The sequence below is a fragment of the Schistocerca piceifrons genome, chromosome 4 (genome assembly GCF_021461385.2).
Source record: "Schistocerca piceifrons isolate TAMUIC-IGC-003096 chromosome 4, iqSchPice1.1, whole genome shotgun sequence".
In the NCBI taxonomy this organism is placed as follows: domain Eukaryota; kingdom Metazoa; phylum Arthropoda; class Insecta; order Orthoptera; family Acrididae; genus Schistocerca; species Schistocerca piceifrons.
The window spans coordinates 369167850-369193832 of record NC_060141.1 but is presented as its reverse complement, the minus strand read 5'-3'; the positions used below and the strand labels follow the sequence as shown (position 1 = coordinate 369193832).

At 43.3% G+C, this 25983-nt stretch overlaps 1 protein-coding gene across 1 annotated transcript in view; it reads left to right on the top strand.

Moving 5' to 3' along the window:
- Positions 1 to 25983, top strand: part of LOC124795847 (tyrosine-protein kinase Abl) — a 448464-nt gene that overhangs the window by 279101 nt on the left and 143380 nt on the right. The window contains exons 2-3 of the mRNA XM_047259929.1: positions 17079 to 17408; positions 24923 to 25221. Of these exons, the coding sequence (XP_047115885.1) occupies positions 17079 to 17408; positions 24923 to 25221 (629 nt within the window). The remainder of the gene's footprint in view (positions 1 to 17078; positions 17409 to 24922; positions 25222 to 25983) is intronic.

Sequence of the window (25983 nt, the reverse complement as noted above, 5' to 3'; positions counted from 1 at the left end):
TCCTCCCAATATAATATTAAACATACAGTATGAACGTGGGAGATGCGGTATTGCTGGAGGTAAAGCTGTGAGGGCGGGTCGTGAGTCGTGTTTAGATACCTCAGTCGGTAGACAGTTTGCCCGCGAAAGGCATAGGTCCCGGTTCGGCACATAGTTTTAACGTGCCAGGAAGCTAAGCTCCATTGCAAAGCTTCTTAGGACAGATAATTGACTGATGGAGGCACATGCTGTTATGTGTTTAAAAGTGTTATAAAATTAAAATTATAGTAACATCTGCATTTATTTTTTGAGATGTTGGACGTGCCTTTGAAGCTCTATATCTTGGTGAGCATTTGGTGTCAGGACAGACATTAAATCATTGCAAATTATAGGAAATATAATGCTACATGTAAAAGGTTTAAGTGTTTTTTTATCGTGGAACGCAAGGGGGAAAAATTTGGAGCAGATGTCGAAAAAGTGGCAAAATTTCGCGGATTTTTCTTCTCTCCGTCCCCTCCCTCCGCCCCTTCCCCACGTCCCCTCCCCCCGCCCCCAAAATAGCTCAGGGTCCTCGAGGTCGAAAACATGAATTCTGTGCTGCAGACCACCTGTATACAGCATACTGAAAGTCCAGAAAATTTTGAGCTACTGCCGACTAGACTGCTCACGCAAGCTACTGAAAATATGCGGTGTTAAACATAGCGTGTAATTTTCCAGAATTCCTTGTTATTTTTGATACTTTGCTTTCATACTCCTGTATTCTCCTGAAAGTTAGCCCAGAAACTTTAGATTGTATATCGCTTTTTTCCATGCCAGTTTAAGCTGACTGTTAGAACCGCTCGATATAACCGGTTTCCGAAATTTTCTGTTTTTTTTTTTTTATTCCTATTCCTTCCTGTAATAAACTTAAAAATCGAAGAAAGATTGAGAAATGTGGACTGTTTCAGTTTCAAAATACAATCAAAATATTAAAGTAAAGAGGCAAATAAAAGAAAACTTAGTTCGTCCGCCATTCGCTGCTTTTTCGAAAAGTGATAAGTGGTTGAATAAAAAAAAATCGCCAGTATTCTACCATTGACTCTAATTTTTAGAAACTTCGCACAAAATCTATGTTGTAGCCGGGAATTATATCACTATTTTGGCATTACGCATAGTTAATTCTAAAGGGTGAAAACTGCTGGTAAAGAACTCTGCTTTTCGTATTGATTTGCTCATTTTCAAGGGCTACAAGCTGACAAAGGTATATTATGTAGACACAGGCAGCAGATACGTACTTTTATTGTATACTATGAATGTATTCTTAAGCTTTTCGTGTATTACTGTTTCTGTAACGTTCTTTCTTTTTTGTTATTCCACAAAAATGACAGACAGTTATTTAATCTTTTGGAGCAAATGAAGATTTATATTTAGTCGCTATGCACTTCATAAAAATATTTCCAGACTAGGTTTGATACCATTCTGCAATACAACGGATGTCCGGCGACGAAGTCTCGCACATTGCACGTACACGCATTGCTTAAGCCACGACACACGGTAACAGGGACATTATTGTCTTAGCAATGCTATGCCATTTCTTATGCCATGTGGTTATTGCTCGTTTCTGTCAGCATTGATATTAAAATAGCACTGACAACTTTTCCCATTCTTTATATAATGCAATATTTCAAACCAATGTAAATTTAACGAATTTAAGTTACTCCTTTTTTTAAAAACAAAATGTTTGTTTAAAAATGAAAAATTTTTGCCCTGCTGCTATGGCAAATAGATATACCAGTATTTTACCCGGTTATTAGTAAAAAAAATTAAAAATCTGTTACAACTTGAGACCAAACAAATTCCGAAATATACCGGTTATTCAGAACTAAAATACCGGTGTCTGTTTTGACTGGTCAGTTTTGCCCACCACTTGGATGATACCCACTGTGATAGCCCCTCCCCCCTTCCCCCGCCGTTCCTCCCAAATTCCCTCTAACAATTGGACTTAAAAGCAGAAAGTATTGCCGAATAGTTGGAGGCCACAGGGAGGCCAGCAATGAAGTGGGGGGGGGGGAGGGGAGGAGGAGGAGGAGGAGGAGGAGGAGGAGGAGAGGAAGGCAGGCAGGCGCCCCCGTGCCGGCGCCGTGGCGTCTGCTGCCCGGCTGAGTCACGGCCTGCCGAGTTGAGTCGATGCCAGACCCTCCGCGGCACCCCTGCCCACGTCTCGTGGCGGGGCAATTGTGTGAGCCAAATACAGCGCACAGCGGCGTAGCTCCGGTCGCTGCACGCCACGCTCCGCATAAAAAAGGTCGCGGGCCGAGTACGTGCACCAAGCGATTCCGTAGTAGACGTTGATACAGTGCTCTCATGTACAGGATACATTTAATGCTCGTAATCTGGATCAAGGCGACCCGAAACTGCGCGGATATCCGAAAACCACGGATATTACAAAATACACCTTTTTGTCGCGGGAGTCTTCTGTATTTACGAAATGTATTTTATGTCACGAATGAAAACTATGTTACTTATACGCATTACTCGCCTAAAACTGAGAAATTACGTTCAAAGTTACACCTAAACACGCTGTAGTTATTAAAACTGCTGTTAGTTCACTTTCGGGAAGCAATCGTGCAATTATTTTCTGTTCATCTCTTTCATCCACTTTTTCCCCCATACGACGTAATCGTTTTCCGGGGAGTCAATGCATCAGTTTACGTATAGTGAAACGAATATTGCCCAACAAACTCTAATGATGATCAAAGCATTTCAGTGCCTCGGTTGTGCGTGATAACGGGAGCCTCGATTACCTTGTCACCGTTCTCTTTCTGTACTGAACACACTTTATTCACTATAACCACGTCATCTAGGTTTCATATGCGTCACTGTTAAACAACGCGATGAACTTTCGTCACCTAAGTCTCAATGACCAGCAATTTGTATTCTGAACGAAGATATTCGTTCCAACTTAACAAACTACTTAAGGCTTCTTTCTTTATTTTTTCAAAAATCGCCGAACTATGCATGGATAATTCTCTAGCCAGATAATCCGCTCCCAAATAATCGGTAATTTATTGAACTTGAAACTCTGCAACCCATCTTAAGGGTGTGTGCTGAAGTGTCCTTAGAAAAACCAATGTCGTCGTCATCGTCATCGTGCCCCCCTCCCGCCACGCTTTCCTGTTCCATCCGCGAAAATGACGTGGGAAGCATGACTGTCATACGGACTGACCTCAAATATCCGGTTTGCCCGTCATTGTCATTTCGCAAGATGCATCCATACAGGGTGTCCCAGGAGGAATACTCTGTGTTCAGGGATACGAAAGGAAAGCTCATTTGAGGCAACAACAAAAAACTGTTATTGACATATGCCCTATTTCGAATAGTTACCGCGAGAGCACACGTTTAAAATACGTTTGTTTTCGGACTAGTGGCGCACTGACGCTTATCTCTGGATTGGTGATGGTAGTACAGTTAACTGTCCACCAAGATTGCCAAACCTTACGCCATTAGATTTTTGGTTTGGAGCTGGATGAAATCTGAGGTGTGCAAACGATAGGTGATTATGCGAGATAAACAGCTTGGTCGCATAATGGAACTGTCGCCCTCATTAGGGAACGTGGAGAGAAGGAAGTAATACTGTTACCAGACAAAGTGTTAGTGACTCCCTCAAAAGACCCATCCGTCGCTTCGGGTTGCTGTTGGCGCTCTAGTACTGGTACCAGGCGGTAGTTGCAGTGAAGTGAAGCGGTGTGTGTGTGTGTGTGTGTGTGTGTGTGTGTGTGTGTGTGTGTGTGTGTGTCAATCGATTGTTAGGAGTTAGTGCAGTATGGTGAGTCGACGGAAGAGAGAGAATGGCAGTTAAAGACCTGTTGTTCACAATGTGCGCGTAACCACACTGTGAATGAAGTTGCGTGATTCGTTGGTGTAGTATTGTGGACTATCCAACACATTGACGGCGAATGGCATACCACTAACAGCCATGTAATACGGCGTAAGAACAGTGATGACGAGCGTCACGCCTTGTCAATGACGATCCGTTTCAAACCAAGAATTGCTGTTGTCACAGAATGCAGGTCCATATCAACCATATCCAGCCGAAAATTGTGAAGGGAACTGGACGCAACGGACTTTCGTCGATGGGTACATCGCAAGAGACCATTGCTCAACGCGATACAAGAAGCTGAAAGTCTTCGGTGGGCCGAACAACACAAAACTTAGTAGTTGATTCGAGGCATATAGTGTGACCCGACGAGTCGCGATTTAGCCACCTTTCAAATGACTCCAGGCTTTGAGCATACCGACGCACAAATGAGGTGCGTAACCGACAATGTGTTGAAGGTTTAGCTGATGCCTAAGTTGGTTCTGTAATGTTCTGCAGGAACTTTTCGCACCATGATTTCGGTCCACTCATGCAGGTTAGGATGAATCGGAATGTTTATTTCAACATTATCGTTAAGTGTGGCCGACAGCCGCTCGGGGGTATAGGGGTTGGAGAAAAATGTGGAAACAGAGATGCATACGATGCTGTATTTGACCACGAACGACACTTGTGCGGTGCCCTTAATACGTTGGAAGTGTCTGTCGTGGTCAGATCACTATTTTGTTCTAGTTGTGAGTGCATTATGTCGGAGCTAACGGAATTTTGACATGGGCAAATTGTTGGTGCTTGCATGGTGGGTGCTTACGTAATCTACATCTACATTTATACTCCGCAAGCCACCCAACGGTGTGTGGCGGAGGGCACTTTACGTGCCACTGTCATTACCTCCCTTTCCTGTTCCAGTCGCGTATGGTTCGCGGGAAGAACGACTGCCGGAAAGCCTCCGTACGCGCTCGAATCTCTCTAATTTTACATTCGTGATCTCCTCAGGAGGTATAAGTAGGGGGAAGCAATATATTCGATACCTCATCCAGAAACGTACCCTCTGGAAACCTGGCGAGCAAGCTACACCGCGATGCAGAGCGCCTCTCTTGCAGAGTCTGCCACTTGAATTCGCTAAACATCTCCGTAACGCTATCACGGTTACCAAATAACCCTGTGACGAAACGCGCCGCTCTTCTTTGGATCTTCTCTCTCTCTCATCCGTTAACCCGATCTGGTACGGATCCCACACTGATGAGCAATACTCAACTATAGGTCGATCGGGTGTTTTGTAAGCCACCTCCTTTGTTGATGGACTATATTTTCTAAGGACTCTCCCAATGAATCTCAACCTGGTACCCGCCTTACCAACAATTTTATATGATCATTCCACTTCAAATCGTTCCGTACGCATACTCCCAGATACTTTACAGAAGTAACTGCTACCAGTGTTTGCTCCGCTATCATATAATCATACAATAAAGGATCCTTCTTTCTATGTATTCGCAATACATATTCCGTAGGCTCTTACTTTATCAGGCGACAGTGCGGAACTGTATCGAACGCCTTCCGGAAGTCAAGGAAAATAGCATCTACCTGGGAGCCTGTATCTAATATTTTCTGGGTCTCATGAACAAATGAAGCGAGTTGGGTCTCTCACGATCGCTGTTTCCGGAATCCATATTGATTCCTACAGAGTAGATTCTGGGTTTCCAGAAACGACATGATACGCCAGCAAAAAACATGTTCTAAAATTCTACAACATCTGCTCGACGACCCTTCTTGAAGACTGGGACTACCTGTGCTCTTTTCCAATCATTTGGAACCTTCCGTTCCTCTAGAGACTTGCGGTACACGGCTGTTAAAATGGGGGCAAGTTCTTTCGCGAAGGTGGCCGAAGTGTTTGGGGTTTCATGAGACACAATATCGAAGATTTATACCGCATACAGCGAAAGCGGAAAAACGTCATCCGCTAAGTCACAAAGCGGACAAAAGTGTGTGTTGAGTGATCATTGCGGACGGTCGTTGAAAAGGATTGCGACGAAATACAAGGGAACGAGAGCTGCAAGAGTCACAGTAGGACTGAATGTCGCATTCGCGGTCCTTGTTAGCACCAAAACAACACAGAGGACATAAGTTGGGAATTGCCGGACAAGCTGGAATCCCGAAACTACTCATCAGTGATGCAAATGCCCGTAAGAGGATAAAGTGGTGGCAAAGTCGTAAAACCTGGACTATGGTGCAAGCAGTGGAAGAAAGTAATTTGGTCGGATGAGTTTACTTCCCAAGAGCGAAACATGGCGCCGGTTTGGTGATGATTTGGGCAGCCATATCGTGGTATTCCACGGACCCCCTAGTTTCTATGCAAGGTCACGCTAGTGCCAACGATTATGTGACCCCTTGGTTCACTTGGACAGTCATTTGCTCAAAAGTTGCTTGTCTGTTCGCCCGTACACATTTCCGCAGCCCGTGGTGCACCACAGTGGTTCAAAATGGTTCAAATGGCTGTTAGCACTATGGGACTTAACATCTGAGGTCATCAGTCCCCTAAAACTTGGAACTACATAAAACCTAACTAACCTAAGGACATCACACACATCCATGGCCGAGGGAGGATTTGAACCTGCGACCGTAGCAGTCGCGAGGTTCCGGACTGAAGCGCCTAGAACCGCTCGTCCACCGCGGCCGGCGCACCACAGTGGCCTGGCCCCGGGTTTCGATAGCGCCATTTTGGCATGCACCGTATATTTCAACCAAGGCAGCACGCGAGCAGTTTAGAAACTTAGCCGCTTCTGAAATGCTTCAAACCTTGGTCCGAACGTCAATGATCATGCCCTTTTGGACGTCAGATACTTAGCTACATTTCCACAGTACGACTGCAGAGCTTTCCGCGTCCCCAAGCACGCTTTGTATACTGAGGTGACAAAAGTCATGGAATACCTCCTAATATCGTGTCGAACCTTCCTTTGCCCGGCGTAGTGCAGCAACTCGACGTGGCATGGACTCAAAAGGTCAGCGGAAGTCCCCTGCAGAAATATTGGGAATGCTCAATTGCAAAAGTGTTGGCCGGTGCATTATTTTCCGCACGAATTGACCTCTCGATTATGTTCCATGAATGTTCTATGAGATTCATGTCGGGCGATCTGGACGGCCAGATCATTCGCTCTAATTGTCCAGAATGTTCTTCAAACAAATTGCTAACAGTTGTGGCTCGGTGACACGACACATTGTCATCCATAAAAATTCCGCCGGTGTCATGGAACATGAAGTCCACGAATAAATGCATCATTTCCAGTCAACGATCGGTTCACTTGACCACAGCACGGAGTCTGTTAGCTCTGACAACTCTACGTAAACGCCGCTGATCTCGGTCGTTATGTGAAGGTCGTCGGCCACTGCGTTGGCTGCGGTCAGAGTTAACGCCTGAAACTTGGTATTCTCGCCTCGCTCTTAACACTGTGGGTGTCTGAATATTGAATTCCTTAACGATTTCCAAAGTGGATGTCTCATCCATCTAGCTCCAACTACCTGCCATTCCGCGTTCAAGGTCTGCTCATTCTCGTCGTGGTCATAAACTTTTCACATGAATCACCTGAGTACAATGCACTGCCCTTTCGTACCTTGTGTACGCAGCACTGCCGCCATCTGTATATGTGCATATTACTGTCGCAGGACTTTGTTCACCTCAGTGTAATTTCTGTCCATATTTTCCCTCAACTTCTAAACACTTGCTCCATATCTTGACAAGCTCCGCAATTTCGTGCTGGAAGAAGGTGTGTAGCATCGTGCCAGTTAATTATCGCTGCACTCCATAACCTCGTCACCAGGCAAAAACTTGGAATTAGCCAGGTGTTCCCTCATCGGACCAAGAAGTTAAAAATCACTTGGAGCTAGGACAGGACAATAAGTGTTCCAGCAGCCGAAAAAGATTGTTTTGAATACTGAGGTTGGTTTCTGAACTGTATGAGGTCGGGCATTATCATGAATCAGAATTACACCTTTTGAAAACTTTCCTCACCTCTTCGTTTTGATTTTGAGTTTTAGTTCTTTAGCTCTTAGTAGCTGTCACTATTCACCTTTTGATTGTTAGGGGTGTAATAATCAGCAATGGACTTTTCATGTTACAAAACATTGTCATCATCAACTTTCCTGCAGAAGCTCGGCGTTTGAATTTTTTTGTTGTAAACGAATAATGATGCTTGTCCCTCCCCTCTCATTCCCTCTCTCGCATGCCCACACCTCTCCCCAATTTTATGCTGCTTGCTTTGTGGTTCGTTGTGATGGATAGACTTCTCGTCAACGGTTATTATGAGATTGAGAAAGTCTTCCCCCTTCTACAGGACGCGTTAAATGGGAATTGACATTTCCAAACGACACGGACCTTGTGATAGTTCAGATATTCATATACGATTGCAAATCGTGAATCGTGCCTAACATTCCATTTATGCGCAATATCATAAGTTCTGATGTGACGCTCAGCTGTCTCGGTGTTACTGCTCATTTACGAAGTAGATGGCACTCACGAACGCTCTTCGTGGGCAGAACATTCCCACTTTTAAAGCCATTTATCCATTCGTAAATTTTTCGCTCGCTGAGTTGGCAATCGCCAGACTGCAACTGCATTGTGCGAGCAAATTCCGAGGCTTTAGCCCCTTGAGAGTACAGAAAACGAATCACTGTCCACATTTCTTCGTCGGTGCTTACAGACAACGGAGCGCTTATAATACGAGGCGTGAAGTACCGTTTTGAAAAACGTGCTAAGATATCTCAAAAATTTTATTTTTACATGAAAGCTTGTACCTTAATCTACTTTTCTACATAATTTCCGTCAATATTGAGGCACTTGTCATAACGTTGTACCAGTTTTTTAATACCCGCCTCATAGAAGTCTGCCGTCTGACTTGTTAACCACTGCATCACCACTGTTTTGACTTCGTCATCGTCTTGAAGACGCTGACCGCCCAGGTGCAGGAACAGATGGTAGTCACTGGGCGCAAGGTGGGGCCTGTACGGAGGATGATCCAGAGTTTCCCGTCGAAAAGATGTGATGAGATCTTTGGTCTGATTCGCCACATGCGGACGGGCATTGTCTTGCAGCAAAAGGATGCCCATACTCAACTTCCATGGACTGTTGCTTTGATTCTGGTGTGAAGTAGGCCACTCATGTTCCATCGCCCGTAACAGTTTGGCTTAAGAAATCATCACCGTCGTTGTGGTACCGCTCAAGGAAAGTCAATGCACTGTCTAAACGTTTGGTTTTGTGCACATCCGTCAACCTTTTCGGTACCCAACGTGCGCACAATTTTCGGTAATTCAAGTGCTTGGTCACAATGCCATACAAAACACTACGAGAAACATAAGGAATGTCATCCTGCAAGGAGGTAATCGTAAAGCGTCTGTTCTCTCTCAGTTTATTGTCCACTTCCTGCACCAAACTTTCATGAACGACCGAAGGACGCTCACTCCATTGTTCATCATGCACATTTGTGCGGCCATCTTTAAACGCTATTACCCACTTTCTTACCATTCCATCACTCATAATGTTTTCTCCGTAAACTGCACAGATATCACGATGAATATCGATCGCTTTTAGGCCTTTAGCGCTAAGAAATCTTATAACAGCCCATACTTCACAGTCGGCGGGACTCACGATTATCGGAGGCATCTTAAACACTCAGTACACAACGTAAACAAGGAAGAATCAGACTGTAATGGCGTCAGTGCGTAGATTAAGGTACAGGCTTTCATGTAAAAATAAAATTGAGATATCTTAGCACGTCTTTTTTAATTTCAAAACGGTACATACTTAAAAAAACAGGCCTCGTAAAAGGCTCACCCACAAGAACAACCTAGAAGTTAAGGCATGACAATGTTGAATTCGTTCTTTCAACCCAAAGAGCAGAAAAAAAAACTTTACTTATTTACGTACCATCGTGTAATGCACGAATGAAATATTTCTACCGTTGTTTTCATTTTCTTTCTATTCATGAATAGAGCTCGAAAAAAAATAGAGCTCGGAAAAAAAGGGCGTTATGTGTACCTGCACCACAGTACTACTGACATCATCGCTGAATCGTTTGCTCCGGCATCACGTCCGTAGCGTACAGGCCGCGTATTGATTTTTTTTTTTTTTTACTACTCGTGCCACACGACCATTCATACCGGCAAGCCCCCTCCCTCCCAACTTCTTTCATCTAGATTTGTAATGAATGTTTGTCCTTCGTCGCGTATGTACTCGGCGCAAGCTGCTTGCTTCAGCGTATTGCTGAGCATGAGCTTTTGTGACGCTTTTAGTCACTGGCAAATGGCTTTACAGCAGTAAATGGGAAGAAATTGAGCCGCGCACGGTACGGCTGTGATGCACTGCGATCTTGCTGCAGTCACGGGAGACTTGGACAGCACGCACGTGTTCACGGATGGAACCGCCTTGGATGTAGAAATGCTTACTGAAGAGGTGAAGAAATGCCCTGAAATATGGGACACATCTCACAAGGAGTACCATTATAATAATGAAAAGAGCGGCATGGTTTCAAGTAGGCCAATGTGAAAAGTATTGAGAGAGCTTTGCTGCGAAACCGCGTCAGGAGAAAAATGATCTGACCAGTTGTTGTCGCTGTTCAGTTATTTTGCTTTTGTGTTCTAGTAGTGTTGTTTTCGCTTGAAAGTGGCCATTCAGAAGTTGAATTAGCTCGACACAGCACTCTGGCGAGACCCCTTTCATCTGAATGTACAACTCTTCAGTCAATAACAACAGTTTAAAATATGTTATTTTCATAGTAATCGATTGTTTAATGCGTAACAGGCACGCTGTCTCCTTTCTTCTGCCCATACAGGTTGCATTCCAGTCTGGCGAGATTATAGCTGCAATGTTGAATCTCCCCCTTCCGCGAAAAGTGTCCAGTATATTGTTCGAGTCCGAGAGTGAAACTAAGAGCAAAAGTTTTTATTCTTTATACAAAACAGGTAGGCAGCATCATCTTAATGAACATACTTTGCCACTTTGTCTCCATTCTTTGGACACATTCTTCTCCTTGTTCTGGAAATTTGAAAACAACCACTGACAGCCTTACAATAGAACTCCTTTCCAGCTTCCTGAAGATACTGACGAACTGCTTCCCAAACATCCTCGGCCGTCTCCTTATACAAACCTTGCATATTTTCCTTAACAAAACCGAAATAATGGCAGTCACAGGATACCAAATCAGGACTAAAGAGATCATGTGAAAGTGTTTCCCACCCCAATGTCGTAATGTTCTTCACAATGACACGAGTAGTGTGAGGACGCGTGTTATCCTCTCGCAGGATGATAATTGTCTGCATATAGCGGGCAGCATGAATGGTTTGTCTAGGTGCAAGAAAACCAGACTGCAACTTTGTGCATCCTAGAAGACAGTGCCAGTAACTTTTGCAGCAGATGGCACTGTCTTCACTTCCTCCTTCGAGGCGAATCCATGTACTGCCATTCCATACTCAGGCATATTGTTTCTGGCTCGTAATCATGGAACCAGCTTTCATCGCCTGTGGCAATACTATAAAAAATAATCACCTTCATTTTGAAATCTCTGAAGGTTTTGGATGATTGTTAATTTCCTAGGTTTTTGTTTTCAGTCAATAAACATGGCACCCAACGGGCACAAACTTTCCTATAACCTAAGCTTTGACTCATTACTTGCACTATATCGTGTCCTACTGCAAGTTTTGTAGCGATTTCATTCACTGTATCACGCCTGGCTTCTCTAATTATGTCATTAATTTTTTTAAATGGAGACTCATTTTAGATACTCCTGTTTCCACCTTTGAAATGTTTTACTCATCTCATAATACGACTGGCACCAAAGCAGACATCTTCATAAGCACGTTGAAATCTAGAGTGAATTTCAGCCGTAGAATTTCACTCTTTAACGAAGAATTCAATGACAGCACGCTATCGAAACGAAATACTGCCTGTGGTCACGCGAGACTCAGATGACGTCAAAATATACTAGCATGGGATGATGATTATGGATAACATTCCTGCAGTCGTTGTTTGCTGTTATTGGTGGTTGTTGTCTGAGTCCGTAGACTAGTTTGATACAACTCTCCATGTTACTCTGTCCTGTGCAAGCCTCTTCATCGCCGAGTAACTACTGCAACCTACATCTGTTTGAATGTGCTCACTGTATTTATGTCTTAATCTTCCTCTACAATACCATCCCTCCCTCCCCTCGTCCCTCCAGTACTAAACTGATGACCACTTGATATTTCAGAACGTGTTCTATCAACTGATCCCTTCTTCTACTCAAGTTGTGCCACAAGTTTCTTTCCTCCCCTGTTCTATCCAGTACCTTATTACTTACATGAACTACCCATCAAATCTTCAGCGTTATTCTGTAGCACCACATTTCAAAAGCTTCTATTCTCTTCTTGTGTGAACTATTTATCGTCCACGTTTCAATGCCATTCAAGGCTACACTCCAAACAAATACCTTCAGAAAAGAGTTTCTAAAATTTAAATCTATATTAGACGTTAAGAAATTTCTCGTCTTCCGAAACACACTACTCGCCATTGCCAGTCTACATTTTACATCCTCTCTACTTCGGTCTTCAGTTGTTTCGCTGCCCAAATAGCAAAACTAATCCGTTGTTTCAGTATCAAATAAAACTAAGAGTGTCGTTAAATAAGTAGTGCCCCAAATTAAAAAAAAAATCCATTTATATACACAGATCGAAGTCCTTGTTGGTGCTTCACATTTGATGTCTGTTCTGTGCGCCGGTGAAGTTTCGAACCGGTCTGGCAGATGACAGAGCCGTAATACTGTGTCAAAATGACGTCTACATATGACTCACGTTACAAGCAGCGTGCTGTTATTGAAGTCTTGTGTGCACAAAAAGGAACCGTGGTGAACATCCATAAACGTTTGTGTGCAGTGGATGGCGATGCTGCAGTTGATAGTACAGTTGGGCAATAGGTAAAGAAAGATACAGCCTCAGGAACTGCAGAGACGTTTGTGAGGCATTAATTATTGAATGACCCTCGTATATTGTTCCAGAGACCTTTCGAAGTCTGACATCTGGAATGCATACAAGTGACGAATGAAAATTGTACCAAGTCCGGGATTCTAACCTGGGTCTCCTGCTCACTAGGCAGACGCGCTAAGCACTACGCCACCTTTGGCTTTGCACAACAGTACGGACTACCCTAGCACGTCTCCCTCCTCAATCAAAATTTCCATTCACGCCTCAGCCCACTTGGCATTCCCTGTAAACTCGAACAGCATTGTAGAGGCTCTCCAACTGTATTGGTAGGTAATCCTGCAACAAACACCACTGACATTCCAATTCACTGTACTTTCATTTTGTTAATTTCAGTAGGCATTGTGCCATTTAAAAAGTGAATATTTGCACACAAAAATAAAGTTTATAAGTATTATTACAATCTGTTTATTAGCTAACAATACGAGCTCCCTGACTTCCAATCCATTCTGTGAAACCCGCACATCAATAGCACTTTCCATTTTCACAATATTTGCTGTGAAAGTTTTAGGTGATTTACCCTGTGTGCATCCCTCAGCATCGCGTGATGTAATTCGACTACATTCCGTTACTATTGTTTTTTTTATTATTGTTTATCTTATATACTCACTTTGAAGACACCATCCATTCTGTTGCTCTTCCAAGTCCTTCGCTGTTTCTGACCGAATTACAATGTCACAGTATTCCCTCGCAATTCTCCTGAATCCAAACTGCTTCTCCCTGTGGCCGATATCTACCACTTTTCTGCATCTACACACAAACCTGCTAGCTACCGTACGATCCGTGGCAGAAGGTACCCTGTACCACTACTAGTCGTTTCCTTTCCTATTCCACTCGCAAATAAAACGAGCGAAAATCGGCTATCTATTTGCCACCGTTTGAGCCGTAAGTTCTCGTATTTAACTTAGTGATCTTTATGCGAAATGTAATTTGGCAGTAGAAGATGTCAGTTTCCTGAATTTTCTCAATAGTGTTCCTCGAAAAGAACGCCGCCATCCCTCCAGGGATCCCCATTTGAGACCCCCCACCGCTGTAACGCTTGGCGTATTGTTCAAATCTATCGGTAACAGATCTCGCAGCCAGCCTCGGAACTGCGTCGATGGTTTTTTATTAATCCGATCTGGTATTTAAAACACTCCAGCAGTACTCAAGAATAGGTCGCGCTAGCGTCCTGTTTGCAGTCTCCTTTACAGGTGGACACTTTCCCACTTTACAAGTAGACACTTTTCCAAAATTGTCCCAATAAATCAAAGTCGACCATTACCACAATTATTCTGTAAATAATCCGTGACAATATTTTGCAACCATGACGTTTTGAACTTACAGTTCGCTATCGTTTTGTTACATTGTTGGAACTGGAACAATTTTAACAGTGGATTGCTCACGACTTTCGATACCGTAAACCGGGTATACTTGGTCCGATTTTCGGATTGAGATGTGATTGTCAAGACTATTTTTTATCTTGTGTGATATTTGTGATAGGAACATAAGGGATTGTATGAAAGCGTTAAAATGCAAAGGAAATTATGGAACCGATTGCAGGTGGTCAAAAGAAGAGGAGATTTGGGGATACATTGACCGGACAACACTTTCACCACAACAGTCAACTACCAGTCAATTTTGTGGTCAGTATTTGAAAAACACAACGAAACATTGACCACTCAGAAATAAATACACTATTCTGAAGTTTTTTAAGCGCTTTATTAAACCTCATAAAAGAAAAGTATAGCCTAGTGCAGCACGTAAGTCACAGTGTGATGGATCATCAAAATTATAAATATAATGACAGGTACTGCTGGGATGGAGTACCACGCACACAGCTCCAAATTTAGTTGAGTATAATACTTCCAGTTTCTTCTATTTTAAACCTAAATCCTCCCGTCAGAACATCCGGTGCAGTTAGAACTAAGATTATCTGTTATCCGTTTATCGAGTCAGTAGCTGGCATTTGTGGCCAAACAAACTCCATTCCTTGTTTATGCAGATTCTTGACATCATATCTTATACCTGAATCACTGTCTGAACCACAGTAGCTCGCAGTTGAGCAGTACATGACTGATATTTGTTTTTATTTGTGGATATATTACCAGTTAGAAATGAGCCTTCTTCTATACGCCGAACGTTATTTTTTTGTGTTCCTTAGTTCCACACTGTCATTGCATCAACACTAATAAACTGTGTGTGTGTGTGTGTGTGTGTGTGTGTGTGTGTGTGTGTGTGTGTGTGTGTGTGTGTGTGTAATCCTGAGTTAACAATGACCAGTGCTTAAAGAAACTCCAAAATAGAGAAATCATGCACGTGACCTCAGTAATCGTAATATAGTGACAGATATATAAATGTGATCAAAAAACTAATCAGTGATCTGAATTTATCGAACAACAGAATGAAATGTTCACTCTGTAGCGGAGAATGCGCTGATACGAAACTTCCTGGTAGATTGAAACTGTGCGCTGGACCGAGCCTCGAGCTCGGAACCATTGCCTGCCGCAAGCAAGTGCTCTACCAGCTGAACTACCCAAACACGACTTACGACCCTTCCTCACGGCTTTAGTTTCGCCACTACCTCGTCTCCTACCTCCCAAACTTCACAGAAGTTCTGCGAAACTGGCGGGAATAGCACTTCTGAAGGAAAGGATATTGCAGAGATGGCTTAGCCATAGCCTTGGGGATGTTTCCAGAATGAAATTTTCGTTCTGCAGCGGAGTGTACCCTGATACGGAACTTTGGTTGAATCTTGCCCTCGAAAGGCAAAGTTCCCGAGTTCGAGTCTAAGTCCGGCTCATAGTTTAGTCTGACGGAAAGCTTCATACATGATATAGGTGAAAAGGCCAAGCCATTTGTAGTTAAATAATACTGGTGGAACTTACTGGCAGATTAAAACTGTGTGCCGGACCGAGACTCGAACTCGGGACCTTTGCTTTTCGCGGGCAAGTGCTCTGCCAACTGAGTTACCCAACCAAGACTCACGCCCCGCCCTCACAGCCTCACTTCTGCCAGTACCTCGTCTCCTACCTTCCAGGCCGGCCAGTGTGGCCGTGCGATTCTTGGCGCTGCAGTCTGGAACCGCGAGAACGATACGGTCGCAGGTTCGAATCCTGCCTCGGGCATGGATGTGTGTGATGTACTTAGGTTAGTTAGGTTTAACTAGTTCTAAGTTCTAGGGGACTAATGACCTCAGAAGTTGAGTCCCATAGTGCTCAGAGCCATTTAAACCATTTTGAACCTACCTTCCAAACTTCACAGAAGCTCTCCTGCGAACCTTGCAGAACTAGCACTCCTGAAAGAAAGGATATTGCAGAGACATGGCTTAGCCACTGCCTTGGGGATGTTAACAGAATGAGATTTTCACTCTGCAGCGGAGTGTGCGCTGATATGAAACTTCCTGGCAGTGAGGCTGTGAGGGCGGGGCGTGAGTCGTGCTTGGGTAGCCCAGATGGTAGAGCACTTGCCCGCGAAATGCAAAGGTCCCGAGTTCGAGTCTCGGTCCAGCACACAGCTTCAATCTGTCAGGAAGTTTCATATCAGCGCGCACTCTGCTGCAGAGTGAAAATCTCATTCTGGAAACATCCCCAAGGCTGTGGCTAAGCCATGTCTCCGCAATATCCTTTCTTTCAGGAGCGCTAGTTCTGCAAGGTTCGCATGAGAGCTTCTGTGAAGTTTGGAAGGTAGGAGACGAGATACTGGCAGAAGTGAGGCTGTGAGGGCGGAGCGTGAGTCGTGCTTGGGTAGCTCAGTTGGTAGAGCACTTGCCCGCGAAAGGCAAAGGTCCCGAGTTCGAGTCTCGGTCCGGCACACAGTTTTAATCTGCCAGGAAGTTTCATATCAGCGCACACTCCGCTGCAGAGTGAAAATCTCATTCTGAATACTGGTGGATTTTGCACAACCAGATTTTAATACAACTATTCGTAAAATATTATAAGTCGCAATAGTTTCGCCACCTGCTGCACAAGAAAAATGGCGTCACGAAAACACTAAACAGGCAACTGAGAGCCAACAGAGAACTGTAAAAGTTTTGGCGTATGAGTGGCCAACGTAGCCACTGGCGGACGAAGTATACCCGGTGAACGGTATGGGCCTCGTACGTATATTAGTCGATCGAGACAAGAAAGTCGTTCATTTTTAGGGATGGGCTTGTAGAGTGTAAATGTGTTGTCGCTGCCTGGCCCCCGTGCTGACGGAGCACGCTTTGTGTTGCACGCAGGCTCGCCGCTAGAATGGCAGTGGGTGAGCGACGGTGCGCGTGTTGCAGAGGCGTTGCTGCAGAGCCGGCCCCTGCCGCACATCCCGGACGTGCCCGACGGCGAGACACTGGGCCAGGTGGGCTCCGTGTCGGGGGCCGGGGCGGGGGCGGCCACGGGGGCCGGCTGCGTGCCGGCCGTGGGCGGCGGCGGCGGCGGCTCCGGCGGCGGCGGGGGCGGGTCGGCCACCGCCGGCTCGGGCTCCGGCTCGCTGGACGCCGCCGCCCGCTGGACCTCCAAGGAGAACCTGCTGCAGGCGCAGGAGGACGACGACCCGCAGCTCTTCGTCGCTCTCTACGACTTCACGGCCGGGGGCGAGAACCAGCTCAGCCTCAAGAAGGGTGAGCACCTCGCCACGCGGGCTGCTTTCCACTTAGTTTTCATCCAGTTTGTGCAAATTTCCACACCGATATACGACTTCTAACATAATAGGATGTAATTACAGCTAAACGTGCACTTCTGGTGTCGGCGGCTTTGCTGCTGTTGGTAAATTGGCGCGATGAATCGTGGGAAGTCAACATGACGAAACATGAATCAGATGTATATTCAGGTGACAAAACGAGCGAGGTGGTGCAGTTGTTAGCACAATGGGCTCTCTTTCGGAGGACAACGGTTCAAATCCGCGTACGGCCATCCTGATTTAGGTTTTCCGTGATTTCCCTAAATCGCTTCAGGTAAATGCCGGGATGTGTCCTCTGGCAAAGAGCAGGGCCGATTTCCTTCCCCATAATTCCCTAAATCAGAACTTTTACTCCGTCTCTAATAACCTCGTTGTCGACGGGACTTCAAACACTAATCCTTCCCCCCCCCCCCTCCCCCCCCCTCCCCGCCCGCCCTTGAGGTGACAAGTCATGGGATAGCGATATGCACAGATACAGATGGCTGTAGTATTTATGGCCTGCATGAGGTATAAATGGCAGCCACTGGTGGAGCTGTCATTTGTACTCAGGTGATTAATGTGAAGGACTCCGACGTGATTGTGCCCAACGGTGGGAAGTAGACTTCGTACCTAGAAAGGTAGTTGGAGCTAGATGCACTAGATCATTCCATTTCAGAAATCGTTTGGAAATTCAGTATTCCGAGATTTCAACAGTATGCCGAGAAAACCAGATTTCAGGCATTACCTCTCAATAGTGGCCGACGGCCTTCGCCTAACGACAGAGAACAATGGCGTTTGCGTAGAGCTGTCATTGCTAACATTCAAGCAACACTGCGTGAAGTAACTGCAGAAATAAATGTAGGGCATGCGATGAATGTATTCGTTAGGACTGTGCGGCGAGATTTGGCGTTAATAGGCAATGCCTTTGCTAATGGCGCGACGTCGCTTTCAGCACCTGTCCTGGACTCGTGACCATATGGGTTGGACGCTAGACGACTGGAAAACCGTGGCTTGGTCCGATGAGTCCCGATTTCAGTTGCTAAGAGCTAATTGTAGGGCTCGAGTGTGGCGCAGACCCCACGAAGCCGTGGACCCAAGTTGTCAACAAGCCACTGCGCAAGCTGGCAGTGGATCCATAATGGTATGGGCTGTGTTTACATGGAATGGACTGGGTCCTCTGATCGAACTGAACCGATCATTGACTGTAAATGATTATATTTGGCTACTTGTAGGCCATTTGTAGCCATTATAGAGTTCATGATCCCAAACAACGATGAAATTTTTTGGGGTGACCATGTGCTATGTCACTGGACCACAATTGTTCACAAGTGATTTGAAGAACATTCTGGACAGTGCGAACGATATATTTGGCAGGGGACTTTCAACGACTTATCGAGTCCATGCCATCTGGAGTTGCTGCACTGTAGCAGGCCAAAGCGGGTCCACACGGTTTTAGGAGGTATCTCATGACTTTTGTCACCACAATGTAGGGAGCCAGTGAGATTCTCGTGCGTAATTTTCTATGGCTCGTAAATAAAGGTAGCTGGCGTTTTGTTATATTGGTTTGGAATTTTAACTACGTTCCCAGAATTTTCGGCTAAATCGGAAATAAGACATAAAAGTAGGTTATTGCAATGGCGATTGTATGAGGTGTGTGAGAAAATTGAGACTGATTTTTTTATCTAACATAGTTTCTATTTTTTTTCAGACAGCATTGACCCCTACAAAGTACGAGTAGTTCCCTTCGGTAGCTGTACAGCAGTGAAGCCATTGGTCCCAGGCTTGGTAGCAGTGCTGAAAGTTTCAACTGGTAGGGCCTTTGACATGTCGGGTACATTCTTTTGAATGTTCTACAGAGTCCTCAGGTGAATTAGAGGGTCTGTGAAATAATGGTAATGCCTTTTGAGGTCAAAAATTCCATAATGGAGGTCGCCGTGTGACAGTGGTGTTGTCATGGTGCAGCATCACCTTGTCTGCATGTTTTGTCTCACTCGATTCGCCATTTTCCTGAGCCTTTCAACGATATCTTTGTACAACACTTGTTGACAGTCTATCCTAGAGGAAGAATCTCATAAGAGCACACATATGTTCGACATTTTCGTCAGTGTTTAAAGTTGAAGGTCACCCCGAGAGGTCCATCTTCAATGTGTTCTCGGGCTTCCAAAAATGATTTGTGCTGGCGAATATCTTGTGCTCTAGATAATCAATGTTCCCCACAGGACTGTTTCAACTTTTGTGAGAGGTCACACTCGCGGATACCCCAAGTTAAACACAAAACTTGATGGTGTAATGTTGACAGTTCCATTTTCGTAACTCGCAACAAAAACACAGTTTCACTGGTGGTGCATCTCAAGAATCAAGTAATAGCTGCACAGAGCTAAAACTTTGACAGTGTGGCTGGAAGAGATGAACGCACCAGTCTACACAAACAGAACAACACAGCGCTGCCAGATCGCTCACAGAGTTGTCAGTCTCATTACTTTTTGTGCTGAGTTTCATAGGCTTCGCCAACTCGCAATAAAATTGTCATTCCAACGTAACCTAGGCCTTGAGCTATGCTGCTGGTCAGATTGTCCGCGCTAGTTTTTTCCAGTCACCAAAGAATTACGAAAATCAGAAAGCAACATTAAAACTTATAATAACCAGATCTGTAAAAGTTACTATGGGTCTCTCCATATCGAAAACAAATGTAATGATTTCATATCATCTGCCTAAGGAAGTCATTACATTCAGCAATTCTCGTTGGCTACTTCATGCTATCACCCAGTTGGCAACATCCGCACACAGTTCAAGAGCCGCTGACACTGTAAGTGGACTTCAGCCAAAGTATGCGACAGTAGAAGCAAATACGTTCCAGTAAACGTGGATGTGTAAACAAACTGTTCCTGAGGTAATTGCAGATTGTGGTTACAAGCTGCCACAGACTTCAGTATGAAATATTGTCATAGTTTGTATGAATATATTTAAAATGTAAACTTCATTATTAAGTCACAATCTAAATTGGATGCAAGTTTCACCTATGGCCCACGGTTGGGGAATGTGATTCATGCATGATGGGAAACCATCACATGTTAGATTGGCAACCTCATTTGAGAGCCTGGAATTCCCAGGAAAATCTCAGGGGATACTGACTGGCTCTAGAGGAAGTTGAACTGTTTATTAATGGAAATGTTCAGTCATTTGTTACATTCACTCTGATGTACTGCTTTGGAAACTGTTGGTTGCGTTTTCGCATAAAAAAAAGGTGAAGAAGTGCAGTGGACTGTTAAGTTTGTTGCACGATCATGGCTGCCTCTGATGCATTCATCACCCTTTGGGAAGCTTGGGTTCTCAGCCTCCAAGTATGTTCCACTTTGTGCAGTTTCGAGTGCGACTGAGTATAATGCATGCATGATAATACGTCATTGTTAGAAATCAAAGGTGCTTTTTTAATTTTATAAAGGTATAAGTGTGGATCCATATTTGGACACAAATATTTAATAGATTAGCATTAATGTTACACTGTTTGATTTTACTAATTCAGTGCAGAGTAGTGCCCTGCAGACATTCTTGCAGTGTTATGCTTAGCATTAATAGTGTCTGTAGTGTGCATAGCGTCCAGCTTGGATGCATCGATGCTATCGAAGTGTGCTGACATTATATTCCAATGACAACAGTTTGAAGCATGCTCAAATGAGAATTCCTCATGTACTCAAGGTTATAATACAATAGCATGCCAGAGCACGGGATAAGATGGTAACACTAAATCATAGCAAAACTTGGAACACTCAGTAACAAGTGATGTACCACCTCAAAAAAATTCATTTGCAGCCATAGTAACCAGTAAAGTAAATTTCGGCTCACATACAACAAAAATTTAAACGGGGAAATTTAGTATTTCAACCTGGACAAACGTTGAAATCTTGGAAGTCTTTTGATGAAACGAAGTCGCTACCGCGATTTAAGTGTTCAAGTAAGACATAATGCATGGTGCAAGATGCATAGGTAGAGCAGGGTGTGTAACTGATCCTCTGAATTTTGCTATTTTTGGTCACCACAGAAGTGAAGTGTGCAACACTCCCATTGATATGGTTGACAGATTGGAGCAGCATCTTCCCAAGATTTGAAAGATGATCCGAGGGTGTTTGAAAGAGTTTGCATCTCACTGCAAAGGTGAGTGCAGTACCACATCCAAATACAGGAGCAATTGATCGAACATCTCCTTTAATAGGTTATTGTGTCCATTAAATTATGATGTGTACTGTGCTGAAATAGCATTGTACACATCCCAGTCTGGGGCACGGTTTTAATATGCCAGGAATTTTCGAATAGCTGATGGACCATCTCAGACACATTCAGTGTATGACATATTGGGGAAATGTCCTGCTCAGGAAATCAAATGCCTTGTGTCATTCTTTGAACTAGGTTTGCAAATTTCTTGCTAAGTGTAGCTGCTGAAGTATGACATGTCCAGTTGCCTGAAGGAGTGTCAAAACTCCTAATGTAGCAGTAGCTGTTCAGAATGCTTGCAATATATATGAGTGAAGACTGCACTGGAAATCCTCCCACTTGGTGTTTGTTCACTATGATGTGCAGCAGTGTGGGCTAAAAGATTGCAGTCATGCTGATAGGGTGAAACACTTCTGCAGCTATCACTGTAGGGAGATTAGAATCGGATGTCTCTGAAGGTTTGCATTTTTGGTTTCTAGGAAAAAAAAGTTGGAACAGTGGCACACGTGGCACTGGTCCAGTGTACATTTGGTGAATTTTTAAATTCCTCTTAATCTTGACTTACTACTAACTGTGAGACTTCCGATAAGTAGTGCGTTCATCAACCTTTGACACAGTACCATAGTGCAGAGGTGCACTGCTCACAGCCATAATTTAACCCTGTACCCTATTTTACTTTCCAAGTAGAGCAGTTTATGTAATAACAAAAAGTGAAACAGTACTTGATCCAGTGTAGTAACCACAGCCATGAGTCTTCCTACAGAAAATTTGTTTGCTACATGTGGCTGAAAATATGCTGCAAATACAGAGAACAAAACCCATTTCCAACTTCTGCTGTTGGTTGTATGCATGAGACAAGTGAAGCTAACCACATCCAGTCCATTAATTTTGGGTTTTAGAGAAGGTTACACTCTTTAATGAAGAGTTATGATGATTTGAGAGTTTCAGTGCTTCTTGTTTACAGATTGATTGTACTTTAGTTCATTTATAAAATGTTTAAATATTTCATTTTAATGTTCTTGCTTATTACTACTGCTGTTCTTGTCCTGACTTTTCGTCTAGATTTCTTAACAGTGTAGTTCGTAGCTCATGCTGGATATTCACCTACTTTCCACAGAATATTGTCATACATAAATATTAAAGCATTTACACAGGTTAGGCATACTATCTTATCATCTTTTAAACAAAGTTCTTCTGTTGTATTTTTCAGCCTTTCCTGGTTCATATAGTCGTACTTTGACGTATTACTATATAATATACTCCAGTCATCTGACAAAGATGTGCTGCTAAGCCAAAACTGCATACCACTTGTGTGACCGAAGGCTGAGAAATTCAATAAAACAATTTCATTAAGGTATATGTTGGGCGTTTTCACATTGTGACATGGTCTGTGTTAGCTGGTGTGATTTACAAAGTGATTCACTTTCTCACTAAGTCCATTCAGAAAAAAAATCTGTGGACTGGGAGCAGATACAAGCATAAATTATATCAAATCTCTCTGTTATTTAGTCCATCAGTAACATGAACAGATATGGAGGTGAAGCACTCCGTTACTGGAACACCTTATTTTTAAGCCAGTCATAACTGCCATTTGCTAAGTACACACACCTGCAAAGTATCTCACTTGAAGGTATTAAATTCATAAAGAGACAGATGGGCTGGCAGATACTAATCTTCATGAGGCTCTACTTTCAATTCCCCCCCCCCCCCCCCCCCCCCACACACACACACACACACACACACACACACACACACACACACACACACACACACACACACACACCAGTGGTATTTCTCTATCTTTCAGAAACATCTTCAGAGCTCATATCTAATTTCAATCGGCTATAAAACTCAGCTAAAATACACATTCAAAACCATATGATAGTTTCCACTCCTTTGAATTACTTAGTGGTCTAAGCTGTTGAAGAACTTACTGGAATAGTTATTGCTCATTTTGATAATGGAGTAGAATAACTGCTTCTGAAATTAGCTTGTAATTGGCCACATCATATTTACGTATCCTGTTATGTATCTGAATTTGTTGTTATATATTGAATGATTAAGAAAATGTTAATCTCCTGCTTGGAAATTGCCTGCTTTCCTATACAAAAGCCCTGACAATCAATCTGATGTACTTTATTCTGTTATTCTTTCAATTTTGGTTCATCAGTATTAGTTCAACGTTATACCTGAAGATATAATTTCCAAACAGAACTTTCATTTTTTATAATTTCATGTTAACTGCATGGTCTGTTAATTTGACTAGCATCAAATTTGGTAACAGATTTGTACTTGTGTATGCATGAAACTGATGAGTGATGAGATCACTGCATCAAGTTTTGTACAGCACAGACCTTGTGAACTTTTAAAAAATGAAAAAAGTTTCCGTACCTCTAGAGGTAGGGCCTCTTGCATTCAGTGGTAAAAGTTTCCTGAAAAAAATAATTCATTTGCTTACCAATGCATCAATGTAGGTGAACCAGAGGAAAATGGATTACATGTTATTTCGAACTGTTGAGCATAATACAAGGAGTTAACCTGACACTAGTGTATAACCAATTGCATCACATGTGACACTATTTTGCCTTAGTATTCTTGGCAACAACTTATATTATGAGACTATCTTTCTCTCCATGTAGCTCTCAGATGGGCTGTATCTTTGGTATTTTTCAGTTGTCTTCAGCAACCAGTTTATAGTGGCTTTTCTTTTTCATTCTTTGCAGTTTTCAGTAGTACTTCAGGTTGTCAGTCTTCTTGCTATTGCAGTTACTCTAATATAACAACATTACTATACCTCATTTTCAATAGCTACAGTACATCATATACACTTAGCTTCATATGATATATACCACATAGAATCACTCGTACAATACCACATTTGCATTTAACAGGAATATTTTTTCCAAGAGTTAACTGCTTTCCTGTTGCATTGTGAACTTATCTTAGATGGTATCAGTTTTCATAGCCTGTAGTTATATAACAATTATAGTTAGCGTACTGGTCTTCCAGGGACAATTTTGTGCTTGATTTGGATGTGAGTTCATATCTACCATCATGTACTCTGCTGAAAATAATTTTCTACTACAGTGTTCATGAATCAAAATCTGTTTGCAGGCAAAGGGTACTTTTGCCTTATTGCTGTGACAGTTGACAGTCTTTATACTGGCAATTCATACCACAGTATTTATTATATTTTATTTTGATGCTTACAGCTCTCAAATAAACTTAAAGTCAGCCCTATTATAATTAACCATATCATCTTTGCAGGTGAGCAGGTTCGTATCCTGAGCTACAATAAGTCGGGTGAGTGGTGTGAAGCCCACTCAGCCTCCGGCCAGGTTGGCTGGGTGCCTTCTAATTATGTGACACCTGTCAACTCACTGGAGAAACACTCCTGGTACCATGGGCCAATCTCGCGAAATGCAGCCGAGTACTTGCTTAGCTCAGGAATCAATGGGAGCTTCCTTGTACGTGAATCAGAAAGCTCACCCGGTCAGAGATCCATCTCACTGCGCTACGAGGGTCGTGTGTACCATTATCGAATCTCTGAGGATAGTGAGGGGAAGGTAAGAATTTTATTTAGTTTGTGTATTTGAAGTTGTTTAATACGTTTTGTTTTGCTATTGTCAACATTTAATTATGACCTACTGAGAAGAATATCTGTCAACAACGAATGATTTACCTGTACCCTGTAACAACGTGCAAGAAAGGAGAGGTGCTAAACTGAATAAAGGGTCTCAAGTTTCATAAATAATATGCAGAGGCTGGTTTTTCTGTGGTAACGGAGAGAGTGAAACAATTACTCTCTTTTGTTTGCTAACATAGTGTGAGTTGGTTGAGAAAAGGCTGAATTCAACATTTATGAATTGCGCACATATGTTCCAGATAACACACGTCATAAACCTCTAGGCCAAAAAAAAAAAATCTCATGTTTCCCTACACATCCTCAACATAACATTATAAAAAATACATTGAATTTGAAACAAACCTTTCATCTGTTCTCGGATCTTCTATGGCATCACACAAAATTACACTCACGGATACAGAAGAATCCTCCGACTCCTAGTGTTGTGCAGTTTGCCAGACAAATTATGCAACATATTTCTGCACACATCTATTTGAAAATGCTAATTGACAGACCTGGATATACCACCTGTGCTGCTACAATGTTAAATCATTCTAAATAAGGATAACCAGACTTGCTTTCATTCACAAGACAGAGTTAAAATAGTCACAACTCCAAAGTCAATAGTTAAAGCCCTGTAGTTATCTTAATCATCAAGGTCTGACCAGCTTGATACAGCTCCTCCAGATGATTCCTGGCAACT